The sequence below is a fragment of the Lepidochelys kempii genome, chromosome 17, assembly GCF_965140285.1.
Source record: "Lepidochelys kempii isolate rLepKem1 chromosome 17, rLepKem1.hap1, whole genome shotgun sequence".
Classification (NCBI taxonomy): domain Eukaryota; kingdom Metazoa; phylum Chordata; order Testudines; family Cheloniidae; genus Lepidochelys; species Lepidochelys kempii.
Window position 1 is genome coordinate 3,308,405 of NC_136396.1, and position 16,660 is coordinate 3,325,064.

Consider the following 16,660-nt stretch of genomic DNA (forward strand, 5'->3'; position numbering starts at 1 on the left):
TTCACGTGACTACAGACTTCTGCTTTAACTGAAGACAAAAAAGTATGGGAAAATGGATAAAATATACACGGGGGGGGGGCTAAATATTTTCCCACTTTCCATACAGGACTATTTGGAGTACACACTTGCATTATCAATTGTATTTAGAAGCTTTCTGCCAATTTTGGTAAAATTAGACTGGTTCTGTGAGTTTCTGATTTTATGCCCCAAACATTTAAACATGTGATACAATAAACCTCCCACTAGGGCTGCATCTACATCCCCCTGGGAACGACCACCGGGTCTGTGCCTAACTTGAGAGCAGTGACATTTTTCTACCTGCTGGTTTACCCTTAAGAGCCCGGATGGATCTGGGCTGGTACACGTGTAAAAGGCCAGCCCCAAAAGATGTGTTGAGGCAAAGAAGCTACTGTAAGAGATCAACCCTGCACTAGGGAAGTAAGAGGAAGGGCCAAGAAACCACCATAAAAGCTGCCACTTCTGTGTTCATAGCCCTTCTCCCCCAAATCCTCGAGGCCCGCAGGAACCACAGCAGCAGGTGACATGAAGGGCACGGAAGTCACAAAAATCTCAGCCTCATGTTATGAGGCTCCGTAACATTTATTACAACACAACGGTGCATGGCTGCTAAATAATTTCCAGCCTAAATTCAGCTTGGGAGGAAAACTAACTGCCTTGATCAACGCTTGCTCGCCTTAGGGATGTTAGTAATGCTTGTCGATGTACCTCAGAGGAGCCAGGGAGGCGTTGCAGGAGAGAGGGTGTAAGCACATGGTCCAAAGTCCTTCTTCCTTCCTCCTCTTCCTCAGCCAGTAAGATGCTTGCCAGCTGCTGGTCAGAGACAGATAGCTCTTGGCATGTGCCGGTGGCCTGGCTGAGGTACATGGCAAGGATGTGCTTACACTGCAAGACACGGATGTGAGCAAATTTGCAATAAAGGTGACGCATGAATGGCAGGCTGGCTGCAAGGCTGGGGCCCAACCCCAACATGTTCCAATCCCAGCAAAGAGAACACGGGCACAAGCTAGAGAGCGTGTAAAGAATTCTACCCCAGGCAGTAGCCAGGCCCAAGTCAACTGTGTAATCAAGGCAATGTTCACCCCAAGGTTTTGGTACAGCCAGCCTGGGGCTCCTACCTGCATCAGGTCTGCTGGGTGTCTTGTGTGCAGTGTGCCCCTGGTGCTCACACAGCTGGCTGAAGGGCCCAACTCACACTGTGTCCCAGGAAAGACCCAGGCTCACTAATGCCTGGCCCGACTGCCCCACACCTGCCATAGCCAGGATCATTCCTGGTCTTTCCGTCCTTGCTTAGCTCCTGCAGGCCCTTGCCCAAGTCTTTTCAACTCAAAGCCACATGGTTCCCATATAAACACACCATGGGCCTGGCCCCTCTATTTGGAGGGCAGGAGATGGAGACAACAGGCCTCCTGCTGACTCTATCAGCTCACCGATGTGAGATGCCTTCTGCTCTAGGATATTACCCAGAGGACTGAAGGGTCTTCCCTGTGGAGAAGTGAATTATGAAGCACTGCTGTGCCCTGCACCCTAATCCCCACATCAGCCCCCACACAGACTGTTCCCCTCTCCTGTAGGCAAGTTCAGTGCAGAGGAGGCTCCCCTTTGGGATCCATTAAAGACTTGGTTATAACAAAGGCAGCCTGAGAATGAGTCCTGAGGCCACTGATCTTTACTGTCATAAATAGTAACACTTCACTGCAAACCAACACTACCCCTTGAGCCCGGCTGCTTACACACGACTCCCCACTGTCAGATCAGGGCATGGTGGCCACAGATTGCCCCAGCATTTCAACACTTGCATGTTTCTTCCCTTGCGCAACCCAGGTGTATGAAATCCAGCTCAGGGGAGTGTGTCGGTGCTTCCCCACTCCCCCTCACTCAAGGCAGGCAGCTTACCACCAGGCTGTCGCTCTTCCGCAGCACGGAGAAAGCAAATGCAGGGCACGTGCAGAAGTGGCAGGAAGCATAACAGGTGTACAGTTTGCCTGAACTCCCGAGGACCTGGAATAGACAGAGTCACAGAGTGGGCCTCAGAAACGGGGGGCTCTGCCTGCCATTTTGCTCCCGACTCCCTGGCAATCGCCAATCCTACCTTATTCCCCTAGCTGCCAGGCAAACTGCATGGGGATGGGGAGCTTGGAGCAGCACATCCTGAAAGGGGCCACCTGAAATCCGGCACCTTGTGCCTGAGCTTTCCGTCTGGAACCTCGCCTCTCGCAACTGCAGGAGACAGGCTCCCCCGGCCACGCCCTGGCCTGTGCTACGCAGGGGCCGCTGGTTCAGCTCCTTCAGTGCTACCACAGGGTGCCCCTGAGGCAGACACAGCTCCCGCATTAGGGTGACGTGCACACGTCATCTCTCCCACTGGTGGAGCTGAACCCAGACCGGGACTGTTTTAAGGGAAGAGAGGCCAGTGTCAAGCCCGCCTGCCTAATGGATAACAGCACGGTGAGGCATTTGATAGTTCCGGGGGCAAAGGAGCCAGGAGAAGTGAGCCAACCTGGCCCCGATGGTCTTGAAAACTCTGTCCGACAAAGGCCAGAGACAAGGGGCTGGCTGTGCTCCATCCCCACTGCCCCAACTAACTTCCAAGCATGCCCCAAAGCAAAGATTTGTCATAATACCCTGCCTATTTATCCACAAACGTCCCCTGACTTACAACCTGTGCACTGGGGACGAGGGCTGCAAACTGGGCAGGAATGGGCCCACAGCACGCCTCTGCCCCAGCTGAGATTCTACTGCCCAGGGATGCGACTGTTTAAGAGAACTCTGCTGCTGCTGAGCACATGGTCCCTCACACACCAAACCGGAGCGAGGCTCCAATCTCTCAGTGGATGGAGAGGAGTGTAAAACTCCTCACAGTCACCCCAGGTCTTCAGACCATCCCGCAAGTTCCCAGCGGCTAGAAGGGGTGGACAAACCTCTTGCATCTTATGCCGGACAAAGGGAGTTTGTGAGCCCCGGGCCCCAAAGGACAGGGTGGGAAATAAACCAGAAGGCAGCCCTTGCTGGGGACTCTTCTCCTAGCCAGCTGCAATGGCTGGAAGCCATAAGGGGGTCTGGCTGTTTGGCTGCCACAAGCAGCTGCAGTTGTTGGATTTCAGTTTTCTTGAATAAACAAAGTTCAGGTCTCTAGAGAAGGGGCCTCACTGTTCCATCTCTGTGCTGGGACCATTTCAGGGGAAAGTCTCTGCATCCCTTTCCCAGGTGCCGCTCCTTCACTGGGGTGGGGAGACACCACTAGTGGGGATTATGCCCCACTCGGCAGAGGAGGGGCATGTTTTCCGTTCAGAGAAGCAGACAGGCAAGATGCGCTCTTGGCCACTGCTGGGACTGATGTGAATGGCCTGAAAAAGCCATCCCAGAACCTCCTACTTGTAACTTCTGGCAGGCAGGAAAACGGCTTGTAGGAGTTAATCCCATCCGGTGCTCTCCCCTGAGCCTCCTGCTCCTCTCCTCAGGTGCTGCACAGGGCGGGGAGAGAAATCTGGCTACAACAGCAGTGCCCTGGTTTCCGAGATCTGACTCCAGTCCAGCCTGCATGTGCAGCTCACAGGATGCCCAAGCGGCATCTGTCAGCCCTGCAGACACGGGCAGGGGACTTGGCCTGGCCTTAATGCCAGGGAAGTTCAATAGTTGGCCCCCTCTGGTAGCCTGTCTCTGGCCAAGCTTTCCCTGGGGAATCCCCTCCCTTAGATTTATCCAGAGCCAACTGCACAAGGTTATTTAGAGGGCCTGGGTGGGTGCGAATCTCTTACCAACCTCAGGGGTGGGCAGACAAGACTATTATTGTAGTCCATGCTTCATAGAAATCAAAACCAATCACACCTGCCTCTATCCCGATCTCCTTTAAACCCCACAGTTATTGGACTCGGGCCTGATCCCCAGCACAACTCCACTGATGTTGAAGGCCTTGTCTACCCGTACGAGGGTTAGAGTGATCCGTGCTGCAGGGTGAATGTGAAAGGCTAGAGTTATGTCGGTGTAATCCCCATGGGAATGCTCCTCTTCCAGCACGGGCCTTTTCCAGCACTGGCTTATGTTGCTTCGGAGGGGTTTAAGCTAAACCAAAAAAGCCCCACTCTTGTCCTGGACTAAGTGTGTCCACATGGGGTTTATATCAGTGCAACTTGGAAAGCTCTGCTGCGTAGATGAGCCCGAAGGAAGGGGCCCTGATTGGATCCAACGACTCCACAAACACTCTTTGCTCTAGTCCCACAGAGCAGCAGGCTTTGGCACCCCCTGGCTTAACAGTGAGCAAGCAGCAGAGACCGTCCGAATTCCGTGCACTGACACCCATCCTCAGGAAACCGCGCTCCTTCTAGCCTCCTCCTAGTGCCCACGCTATCCTCCCTCCAGATCCAGTCCTGAAAGCAGCTCTCCTAGGAACGTCTCTGCATCACAGCTCCACTTTCCCTGCACATGCTGACCGACTGACTGGGCCGGGGGCTGGCTCAATAGTTTACTTAGGAGCACTCATCTCATCTCCCCCCGTCCCCAATCTGGTTTTTGGATTGCTTCCCAGCTGGATTGGGCCTGGCGTCTGGAAAGGAGCAGAAATGGTAACTGGGGTGTGTTTACACTATGAAGAAGACTGGGCTTTGATCAGAGACTGGTTATTCACCTTGCCTGCCCTGGGCTCCCCTTCACTCCACACTCTGTGTTTGTTTCACTTGCAGTAGGTTTGTTATTCTCTGTCCCGTTTGATTGTTTGCTTGCAAGATTAAGTATTTTGATGGCAACTTTCCCTCAGCCGAGTTCAGAGGCTGCCAGCGTTGCTCTGGTTGAACATTTCCCCCGTGGTGCTGGCTGTCCCTCCCAGAAAGAACAGGCCTTTCACGTCTCTCTGATTCAGGTGGAATCTCAAATCCACGGGCCACGCAGCACTGAAATGCAGCGGACAGAACTAGAGGGTGCCCTGCTCCCCTCTGCCTGAGACGCTGTGCTGTCTCCTCCCATCGTCCTCTCCGGTCTTGGGGAAACAAGGGCTGCTTTGCAAACTCCCAGGGGGCTTGTCCATCCCCTCCTTGAAGAACTCAGGAAGATCAAAACCAACCAAAACGCAGCTTCCGGAAGGAAACCACTCTGGTGTTCCTGTGACGTACATCGAGCCAATGGCGTGAATAAGGCTGGGAGCTGGATCCTGACCTCAGAGACAGGAGCACATACCGCGCTTGCATGGCCGGTGAGCGCCAAGAGGTGGAAATCCCCAGACATGCAGCCAGGCTCTGCTGTGGGTCCCACGGTGGACAAGGCTCCTGAGCACAAAGAACCAAGGCAGATGGGTGCTAGTTTTTAAACGTCCAAACCTTCCTCTCTTACTGTGTCTGTCTGTGGCATGGATAAGACAAGATCCAGGGGAAACCAGCACAGGAGGCAGGGATAGTGCGGCGCTGGGAAACTGACTGCACAGACATTTGGGGAAAAGTCAGGTGAGTAGTTGTTCCATTCCAGCAAGTGCCGGGTTCCTCTATCATCTGGCAGCTCTCCCTGCAACCAGCGTCTGATTAACCAGCACCATATGGCTAAGCCCAGGAGCTGAGCAGACATTTCCACATGAGCATTTTAATCTGTTTACAGACAGCGTGGCAGGCTGCCATAGAGTTCTAGGAAATTAAAATGAAAATATATTTAAACAAATAATCTAATAAAGATACAGGATGTGAACGATCAACACTAAACAAACAGATCAGGCCAACAGCTGAAGGCAGAAAGGGGAAGTTAGGCAGGAGGGATGGAACAGGCCCAGTCTGAGCTTGACCTGTTGCCATGTCATCCCATTCCCGCTGGCTGGCTTCACTTCCATGGCCTGCTGAGTACCCGTCGCTGGTCATGCTGGGTGTGGCTAACCAGTGCCCAGACTGTGCAACATCAAGGGCCGTGTTGGCAATTGCCAGGATCACAAAGGTTGCATCTATATTTGCATATATTTTAAAACCCCCAAATAAAGGCTTGCAGCTCTGGCGCTGGCTGGTGCTTGTGTCTCCGCTGACCAATTATGGGAAACTGCTTATTTAGGCCACCAGCGGGTTTGAGGCATCCCCACTCCGGAGCTCCAGGGAGCTGGGTTTAGCCCACAGGCTGCAGTTCAGATGAGCACTAGGAGAGCCCTTCAGATGATGGCTAGAGTTGTAACATCAGGCCTGGAGCTGCTAGCCGCTGCGATCCCTGCACTGCTGTACTGAGCAGGAGGGGCAAAGAGCTGCTTTCATTTGAATGGGGATATTAAGCTGAGGCCAGTTTCTGCCCCATCTCGGCAGCTGGAAGGGGAAGTGACCTACGCTGCAGTATCAGGTGTGTGTCCGGGAGGAGGCTGTTTCTGAAGCAGTACCCAAGATGACGGACCATAGGCAGCACTGGGGGGTAGTATAGTCCATTAGCACTGACATCCCTTCCCATCCGTGTCCGAGCCCTGGGCTGCAGGGGCACCATTCCTGAGGGCAAGTCCAAGACTTGTTTGTCTGATAGGTGGATCTATGCATTATCTAGCCCCGCTGAGGACTTTCCCCTTGCTCCTAGCAGATCCTCTCCTCTGCTGGGAGTAAACGCTCACATCACAGGTGTGCCGCATGGAAGTCTGGCCCACTGACACGGCTCTCCTCAGTTGGTTACATCAGCACTGAGCTGTCAATGGATCCAGCCCAAGAGAGGGTAATGAGCTGTGAGAGAATGAGCTACTCCGCGGGCAGCATGCCACCTCAGTGCCATGGCTTTGACAAAGCCCCTGATCGCATTCCCGTCTCGGTTCCAGTCACAGTCCCTGGGGGGCTCTGCGCCTTGCCTCAGCACCTCAGAAATGGCAGCTACAGCTGCAAGGAGGAGTGTTGCAATGGGGCTTCAAGCCCTCAAAAAGAACAGCTCTCCACAGCAAAGACATTACAGCAGCAACAATCCCGTGCCTCAGAAAAGGAAACCAGCTGAGAAATGCACGCCTGGCCTCCAGGCTATTTATCAGCTGGGAAGATGTCCTCACTCCTCTTTGCCAAACCACTCCCATCCTCCTCTCTGATGCCGCTGGAAAGACCAGACTGCTGCTGGGAGCCCCGTGGTGCAGGGGCGAGGCTTTTTACTTACTAGCGCCTGTGGGTTGGCCACTTGGCTTGTGTGTCTAACCCTCGGATCGCTGGCCAAGACTTGCTGCTCCTTTCCCCTACAGGAACCAGCCTCCGATTCTGCCTCCTGAAGTGGGGAGGAGAGCAGCTCTGAAGTCTCTTCTTGTGAGTGGAAATTAATCCATTAATTGGGCTACGTTAGCAAATGATAATCCATAAAGGAAAATTGTAACTATTGTTTGTTCCCACTGGTGATTGTCAAAGGCAATCACATAGCAAAGAGCCTGGTCCATCTTGCCCTGAAGTCAGTGGGGTTTTACTCCACTCAATGGGAGTAGGATCTGGCCCTCAGAGGGGCAAACACATGAGAGAGCATGTGCACTAGCTAGGTAGGCGGCTGGGGTGTTTGCCTGGCCAAAGCACCCAGAAGGGTGAAGCTGCCCCTTTGTAGGACCTGGTAATTGACGATCAAGGCTGGGAGCTCTTTGGGGCAGGGACTCTCACTCTCATTGTGCACTGCCCGGCACAGTGGGCCCTGCTCTCTGCTGGGCCTTCAGCACTGGCCATAGCACAAAGAAACGCCCCAAGTCACCAAGCCAGTGAGCAGAGCTGCTCGGGTGGAGGGAGAAGGATCACCTCCAATGCAGCTGTTCCTCACAGTGGCAGCACTGGTGGCCAAGGCGGGGGAAGAGCTCTCCATCGCTGCCAGGAGACGGGAGGGCAGCAGTCAGACAGCTGGCCACGCCACACACAAGGCATTAACACCACATACAGAGCACGCATGCTCACTGCGCTGTCCAGCCACCTCTAAGCAGAAATCGGGACCAAGCCCAGCTTGTCTCCATCACTTTCCTTCAAGGGCTTCCTGAGAAGGAATGTAAACCCAGGGGCTCGGAGAGGTACAGCACGCGAAGTGTCCAGCCCTGCTGGCCGCGAGGAGCTGCTGCAAGATGAGCTGAGGATGCACTGAGCCTGCATGGACAACGAGAAGCACTAAGGCCTCCCCACGGCACTGTCTCTGCTTAATGGGGGTTCACTTCAAAGGCTGACTGTAGCCACGTAAAGGAGAGGAGTCCAAACTTGGGCTCAGCGAAGGGCCCAAAGGTTGCACGGAGCTGGGATAAAATGGTGCACATTGCTGCTCCCCTCAGCCTTAATATGTAGGTACATCTGGTTAAGACTTTACATCCCAGCCTGCAATGCTCCATCTTAGCCCTAAAAACACACTGCACAGAGCTTGGGCGCTCCCAGGCTGGGCTTTTCAGGCTGGGTATTTAACAAGAGCAGCAACAAGGAAAGAAAAGCCTCAAGGCCTCCAATTAATAAAGGAGACGTCTTCCCAAAGAATCACTGGAGCCCAGAGACACCAGTGGCCTCAGAGCACTGGAAGCACCAATTAGTCCTTGTGAAACACCAACAAGCAACCGCAACCCCTCAACTCAGCCCAGAGGCCGTGTTCCTAGGCCCATGGGTTTTTGAATCAGGTCTTACAGGTGGGTCCCACTCACTCTCCAGAGTCCCCAAGAGCAGTGAAAGCTCCTCACGTGACTCAGACAGCCCCATAACATGTGACAACGATCACACCCTTATCCAGGGCAGAGGGGCGACTGGGACCACACCCTCCTCTTCTCCCCAGTTAAACAGAAGGGTCTGTGGCAACAGCACATCCCAGCCCAGCCCTGGCCGGAGGGAGAACGGGACCGTTTGCAGCTGTAGGAAGGACAGCTGGGGATGCCGCTCAGGGCTGTTCCAACACCCAGGGCACAGTTTGTCGTTCTTCAGAGGTGCATTGAGCCTGGTGCAAGGTTCAACTGGCAGTGACGGGAAGGCAGCCCTCTGTTTATCCCACAACAGACACAGTGTGGGGAACCTCCACACATCAGCCCCTTCTGCTAATAGGTCTCAATCCTGGCCCTGGAGGACTCCACTCTGTGGGACAAGGGCACTTGGATCGCTGTGGCCCATTCAGACCTTCGCTTCTCTACCAAAGATGCCAATTTTAGGGTGGTTTTTGTGATACAGAGACTTGACCATTGTGAGCTGGACTCCGCCCCTTGATTCAATTCACACCAGTTCCCTAAATAGCTTCCAGATGCAGCAGAATCACTAGTCCATCGCCCCCAGCTAGGCAGAGAGTTACCCCCCTGTTGGTAGTACACCCTGCTAGACCCAAGAGTTCAGGACACTCGGGAGACACATTGTGATGGGTAAAAATGGGATCAAGGCTTATTCTGCAGAGACGGGGCCCTGTCTGAGAGTTCCTGCTTTTTCCCAAGGGACAGAAGTGATACAGAACTTTGAGGGATATGATGAAAATTCTAAACTGAAATCAGTGATCCCCAGAAAACATCCTCCTAAGACTGGTACCCACAGGAGCACAGGGAGCTGCTAGCTCAGATCAGGCGAATGGCCTTGTCTCTGGGAGAAGCTGGATGCTTCTCGGGGAGGTGTAATGCAACAAGTGGCACCATTCTATGCTGCGGTGGTTACATTAACACTTGGCACGATGGCTCTTCTGTCCCGTTTAAGATGCGGTATGTTTCCATGTCACATCCCTCTCCACCTAAGGAGGTTCTGAAACAGTCAGTGCATTTCCTTATTCTAGGAGGCACAGGGCCACATGGGCAGACAGCAACCGAAAGGGACTAGATAACTTCAGAGTGACCCAGGAGAAAGCCTGGTCTGTACCTGGTACACAGCCCTTCCACTAGAAGACACGATTCGCGTGACTGAATGTTGATCAACCAAATCCAAGGCCGCCACAGCAGATGAGCCAAATACAAATTTCAGCCTAGAAGAGAAGAAGTCCCTGGGTTAGACTGTGTTGCAAAGGTCTGGACTGCTCCAGCTCCTCCTGAAATCAGTCGGAGTCTTGTCACTGGCTCTGATGGGAGCAAGATTTATCTCTTAAAGGCCATTGAGCCAAACAGAGCCCATGGCGCGTGTGGCCAGGGATCCCCAGGGCATCTCTAAAGGTGTTCTGCAAAAATCCCAGCACTGCATTAGTCTGCCGTGCTCAGCGCCCCCATATAAAACCTGATTAGGAGCAGCGAAGCACATTGGTCATTCTCTCTCCTTTCTTCAGGTTCTCCTACGGGACAGCCAATCCCAGCCCCAACTTCAGGAGACAACCTAGACACTGGAGACAGCTGCTGGCATGTGGGGCTGCCTCTGAAGGGGATCCGTAAGGTTTTCATATTCTCATGTCTAGGGTGGAAGATAAGAACATGAGAGAGAACTGCCCCAGTTTCCATCCCAATCACAAACAATCCCCCAAGATTTTTCAACCCCTCCAACCCTGAGTAAGATTTAATTTGAAATAAATTATTTTTAAAGTTTTTTTCTTTAACGCTGACAAATAAAAGGTTCTATCTGGGGAGGCCAAGTCCCTTCTCCAGTGTTGTGACCCACAACCCAGCAGCACTGGCCAAGTGCAAGGGGCCCGGAGAGTGAAATGGTCGCCGTCTCCAACTAAAGTGAAAAAGGAGCATCAATTCCAGGCCTGGTCTTTGAACTCTGTGGACACAAGGCGCTATCAGCCACACAGGTAAGGGTCTGGCTTTAACAGGGGATTTTTAACTTGGTAGTGTCCTTTCAAGGACCACTGATTATCACAAGTGGGGCATGAGGGAAGGGGACACAGGCTTCCTTTATCCACAGCGTGTCCACAGGAGGCTCTCAGCATTGCTATCGCCAGGGCAGCCTTTGGCAGTTGCAAGAGTGGAAGCCACAGTGCAGCCAAGGCACTAGCTTTTAAACCACTGTGACACCTACCCCTGCTTCGAACGGGTCTAGATAACACCGGGGTAAAAAACACCGGCAACTGCCCTGTCTACATAAGACCTCCCAGCGGGGGAGTTGCATTACTGGCACCTGCAGCGGGACAGGTGGTAAGAAAAACGTAATGTAGGGCCCTGGAAAAGGAGCCAGGCTCCAGCCCCCCAGCAGCCAAAGTTGGCAAGAGGAAGAGCTACATACCCACCAGCTGCACTCCACTCTGACAGACAGCAGAGAGCCACCGTGTTGTCAGAACGGTTATCAGTGAGGATGCAAACAGGAGCAGCATTAGAAAAACCAAGCGTGTGGGCATGGGGAAAAGGAACTGGTGTTTCTGGCACACAGAGCAGCGTAAGTATGCACGGGGTCACTGTCCCAGGTGGGAACATTGGTCCAGTCAGTCTGGAATCCTGCTCCAGTTGTGACCAACACCTGATGCCTCACACTAAGGAGCAAATGAAGTAGTTTGTTGTGCAATAGAGGATGGGGCGAGGAGACGCCTTCCTGACCCCAGGAGAAATTAGCCCATGCCCTGAAGCATGAGATCGAATTAGCTTACAATGGCTGAGTCTCATAATTGAGGTGTAAGTCAGTGCTCTGCTTCGCCCCAAAGGAAGCTGGGAAAGTACGAAGCTGAGGGCCAGGGAGAAATACTTCACCCTCTCCCCTGCATATGGCTATGCCCATGCACAGTCTAGCATGTGATTAGTCCCCTATCTAGATGCTTCCTGCTTACATTCCAAGGACTGGAGATGACTAGAGATACTATTCCATTGTGATGGTGCACATTCATCAGCAGGGTGGATGCTCGTGACCCCCACTGGGAGACTAGAGTTTCTGTATTCCTTCTGAGGTGTTTACATTCAGCCCCCCTGCAGAAAGGCTTTTATCTGCATGTGTTAGACATCACGTAGAGGTATATGATTAACTGTGTGCCAGCTATGGATACCTGAGCCATTAACCTATTGTCCAAACCGCTCAGAGGCTTAAAAGTTATTTTGGATCTGTACATCCTGCAGATTTGACTGCGTTCCAAAGAGTTCAGAGGTAATAAAGATAAGCTTTATAGACCCTTTGTCCACAGAGAAACACCCATGCAGTCTGGATCAGTCACAAAGGTAAACAATAAACAAGGAGATGTGTGAAGGAACAGATTGCTAAAAACAAGAACAGAAGGAAGCAGAAAAGCCTCTTATTCTGGGAAGAATGTGCTTGATCCCCGTCAAGACACACAGAATCCGAGACAGATCTGTATGTTCTCAGCAGCACAACCGGCCCAAGGTCAACCCCATTGATTACATGCCGCACAGCCAGACCTACTCTTGGAGGAGAGGCAGAAATTCAAAGCAAACAGAGAGTGATTTCAACAAAGGAAAGGGTGGGAGGGTGGGGAACGATTCCCTGCATGACACATTCCTTAATGATTAGATTTACAGTTGCGGTGGGTTGATTTGAATGAATTTCAATGGCTATTGTAGAGATTTTGGAAATTTTTCCCTAAATATAGTTTTATCAATGTACATCTTTGTACTAGCAGGAAATAAATCAGCAGCCAAGTTGAAATGCAGTGACTGGAGGAGGTGAGATTCAGAACAGATTCAGGAATAGAATCAGAATATTCCTGAGCCAGAGGGCATTGGTGGCAACTAAGCGGGGCAGCAGGCGGGGGGGGGGGGGGGGAGGAATAGTTAATAATCAACAGTTATTAAGTTATCTATGGGATTCCACTAAGTTATCAATGGGATTCCACTAAATTTACTCAGTTTACAATGAGATTCTTTCCCCTCCTCTTCACTTTTAGATTGAGAAAGAAATCAACAGTTCTGACACCTATCAATTAACATCTAACCCTTCCAAGCCCAGTTATGGTCCATTGAGGACAGGGAGCCATGGAGTAAAAACGAATGATTCTCTCAACCTACAGAAAAGCAGTGAGACTCTTACCAGTGTAGCTGAACCAATAATTGATTTTTAAGTTTGGGGGTCAAGCCCCCCCAAAATTTGGTTCAGTTCAAGCCAAAACGGATTTTTGTTGTTTTTTCTTGCCGAAACAAAAGTGCCAAAAACTTTATTTTAGGTTGAACAAAATGTTTCATTTAGCCTCAATTTTTTTTTGTTTTGTTTTTCATTTTGTGTCATTTTTGAATGTTTTTTACCCCTGTTTAATTAGCTAAATTTCTAAACGAAATGCCCCTTCAAAATGAAAAGTCAAAATGCTTTATTTCGAAATGGCCAAAACAGACTATTTTGACTTTTTTGAATTTTCTCCATAGTTTTTCACCTGAGACTATTCACAAAAGTCAATGCCAACTTGCAAATAGTTTTGATGCCCCCCCCAAAATGCATTTTCACCAAATTTACTATTTGTCGAAAACATTTCACCCCATTCCACCTACCAGTGGTACACTGCAAACTTCATTTTCAAGGCCAAAGAGGCCTGAAAGATTCTGATCAACCCCTGCCTGTCTGAAACCACAATCAAGTCAGCATGCAGCATCACAGTGTGACCGTAACAGTGTCTTTTCCTGCATATGTTGCTTCTGAGGGGTGCGGGCTGTGTGCCATTCAGTCCCTTGGCTGTGGGCATTGCTGGGTTATGGCTGACACACTCCCAGGCTCAGCTCACAGGGATGGTATTGAAAGCCAGCCCTGGCCTTCCATTTCCGCAGGCATCTTGGCAGTAATGAGATTCTCAGCATGACCTTCAAGGTGCCAGTTATTTTGTGTGGATACATTTATAGGTTCCTTTCTCTTTCCCTCTTTTACAACCACCTGTCCCTCTGGCTCGGACACAGAGGGCAACCCGAAGATGCTGCTGTGCTCACAACGGCATAAAGGCATCAGGAGATGTGAAGTTCTGGAAGGGCGGTTTGGAAATAAAGTTTTGGTTTCACTGGAGTCAAATCTCCTTACACCTGGTCTGAATCTGGCCTTAAGACTCTGGAGAGACCTCCCAGGTCCCTGGATGTCCAATCCATCCTTGCTTAGAATGCTTTACAACAGAGCTCAGACTATGGCTGGGAGACATTGGGGAACCCAAGGATCCACGAGGAAACCCCCCATATAAGGTGTTTGTACATCCAATCCCACCACCTGTTACAAATTTAGCTACATTTCATGAGAAACGCCTGCTGGTCAAACAGAAAGACATAAGGCAGCAGAGGGAAAAAAGCAAACTATAAAGTACTTCAGAGTGCCCTCTAGGAAGGGATGAGGAGCAGAGCAGAAAGTACTTACGCCAACAGGAGATCATCAGGAACTGCAACAAAAAGACAAAGAAATTTCATTTTGCTAAAGATCCTCTGAAATCAGAGACAAAGAGGCCCTGTGGGCTCCACTTCGTCCATCCTCGTAGGTCATGCAGGGTTGTCCCCTACAGTGATCAGTCCAACCTCCCTAACCACAGAGAGACATAGGAAGCAGTGTAGTGGTTTGTTAGGGGAGAGAATTCATAATACATGACCCCAGTGATGATGGCATCAGAATCACATGTAGACACTGGTAGTGAAGAATAACCCTCCTACCTCTTAAAGCACAATAGGTAGCCCCTGTTCGCTCAGATTAAAAACCCATGGACAATGCATTGCGGGAAACTCTGTGGGGGTGCAAAAACCGATGTTGATTTTTGCTGACTCCTGGGCTCACCAATCGGGGATGCTGGGCTGGAATGGTTTCAGGCTAGTCATCCACAGACCCTCATGGGAGGGAGGGGGCAACAGTCAAGTTCCTAGGTTCTCGTTGCTGCACAAGCTGCACCAGACTTGAAAAAACTGACGTGTCTTTTTGTTTCAGCAGAAGCACCCTTTGCTATTTCAGTCCTGGGTCCCTCACACACAGTTCTGCAGGTGCCCCTAAATCTTGAGCTGCAACATTCCCCACTATTCCAGTCCTGGTCCCTCTCCAGCATCAGATCTCAACCCAGATATGCACCCCTGAGCAGAAGCCAGTCACACTAAGCTGGGCTCTCCGCAGTTAATATAGTCACAAGAGTCTCCCAATGCCTTTGAAACATTTCTTTTTAAACCAACCTAACAACCAATTGCCACTCACAAACAGAACGGTGCACGTTCAATATGACTTCTTATATGTAGGACCTACATTAAGTGCAGACATTTTTAAAAATGATTCAGAGCTGCAGTGATGAATTTTAAAGAATAATATGGAGCCACAAATATATATACTTTTCTGATATCCTATATCTAAAAATTGTAAGAAAGGCCTGAAGGTTTTAACAACTTGCACTTCACATTAACAGGCTGATTCCCTTGCAATTTTACCTGGGAAACAAACTGTCACTTGATAAATTTGTGGCATATAAATTCTAGTCTTTTAACAGTGCTTTTCCTTTCCCAGTACAGTCTTGGATGTCTCTGATGTTTTGTAGCTTTTGATTTTGATTTGGTGCATAGAAAAAGGTCTCCTCTTAACAGGGGCACTTGTTAAAACAGGTAATTATATTAACAAAAAATCCTCAACCTGGTTTACTTAACAGGTTAGCCCCGATCCTGCAATCTGATCCTTTGGTTACCTCCCGTGGGATTCAGGGTGGGTGTGGGGGTCTACCCACATAGATGTCACTGAGGGATTGGGACTTTAGATCATTACAACTGTAAAGATTTTAACATTCTAATGTATTCTCCATGGCTGATGTTAGCTGACTTCCAACCTTACTCAATTTGGATAATGAAACTAGACTGGTCAGTTTCATTTCGTTCTCAGGTCCCAGTACATAAAAATCAGCATTCCAAGGGGATATTTACATTAAAAAGCCCTTTTTGATTTTGTTGGTTTGTTTTGACATTACTTTTGTACAAAATCCTTTATAAAACAGAAATCAAACCCAGATTGTGGACCTAAACTATCCTGACAATATCCATAATGCACCCACAGTGAGCTCCATGAAGATCAGTTCAGTCACTGGAGCGGTTTCGATGCTAACCAGCCACCCTGTGCCATTCCTTTAAATAGTCAAATGGGCTTCCCCGTATTTCCGTTTCCTTTGGTTCTGGCTCAGACAGAATATATTATTTAAATAGACACTCCACTTCTGCAGGCGCCACTTGGTCTATTTGCCATGTAAACACACACAACAGGACTCTTTCAGCGTGGGTTACAGAAATATCTCAGTAACGCAGCGTGCAGCAAACAGCAATTGTTCCATACTAGCTGCTCTAATTGACCAGGACCTAACTGTTGGCTCTGGCTGCTTATTGCCCTCTGAACAAGAAGCCCACCATGATCAGTAGTATAGCCCCCTCTGCTGGTTAACTGGGACAACTCTAACATTCTGTATCATGACAGGTTTCAGAGTGGCAGCCGTGTTAGTCTGTATTCGCAAAAAGAAAAGGAGGACTTGTGGCACCTTAGAGACTAACCAATTTATTTGAGCATGAGCTTTTGTGAGCTACAGCTCACTTCATCGGATGCATCCGATGAAGTGAGCTGTAGCTCACGAAAGCTGATGCTCAAATAAATTGGTTAGTCTCTAAGGTGCCACAAGTCCTCCTTTTCTGTATAGGTTCTGTTTTGCTGTGGCTTTGAAGTTAATGAGACTGTGAGCACACAGAACTACTGTAGCAATAGCCATGAACATGAATTCTGGGTAATGATATGCAAATTAGCACCCCCATTCACGTGTCCTATCTCCAGCACTGACACCACAAGTAGCTTTGACATTGAAGCAGAGTTGCTTTGAGCTAACCGTGGGGCCATAAATATGGATTTCAACCTCTCAGAGCAGAGGTGGGCAAACTATGGCTCGCGGGCCAGACCGTCCTGCCCAGCCCTGCCCCTGCTGTGCCCCCTCCCTTGCA

General features: G+C 50.3%; 1 protein-coding gene across 9 annotated transcripts in view; it reads right to left on the reverse strand.

The window, feature by feature from the left end:
• The window catches only part of ZSWIM7 (zinc finger SWIM-type containing 7), a 29,771-nt gene that overhangs the window by 9,464 nt on the left and 3,647 nt on the right, over nucleotides 1–16,660 (reverse strand). For 4 of the 9 annotated variants that reach the window (XM_078849276.1, XM_078849275.1, XM_073315894.1 and 1 more), the window contains 5 exons: nucleotides 14,085–14,106; nucleotides 10,107–10,277; nucleotides 9,759–9,861; nucleotides 1,915–2,019; nucleotides 569–903 (listed from right to left, as the gene is read on the reverse strand). In XM_078849276.1, coding sequence (XP_078705402.1) covers nucleotides 667–903; nucleotides 1,915–2,019; nucleotides 9,759–9,861; nucleotides 10,107–10,277; nucleotides 14,085–14,106 — 638 coding nt within the window. In that variant the 3' untranslated portion in view covers nucleotides 569–666. Of the gene's footprint in view, nucleotides 1–568; nucleotides 904–1,914; nucleotides 2,020–9,758; nucleotides 9,862–10,106; nucleotides 10,278–14,084; nucleotides 14,107–16,660 lie in introns of those variants that run through there. The other 5 variants (XM_073315896.2, XM_073315897.1, XM_073315900.1 and 2 more) reach the window with 5 other exon arrangements.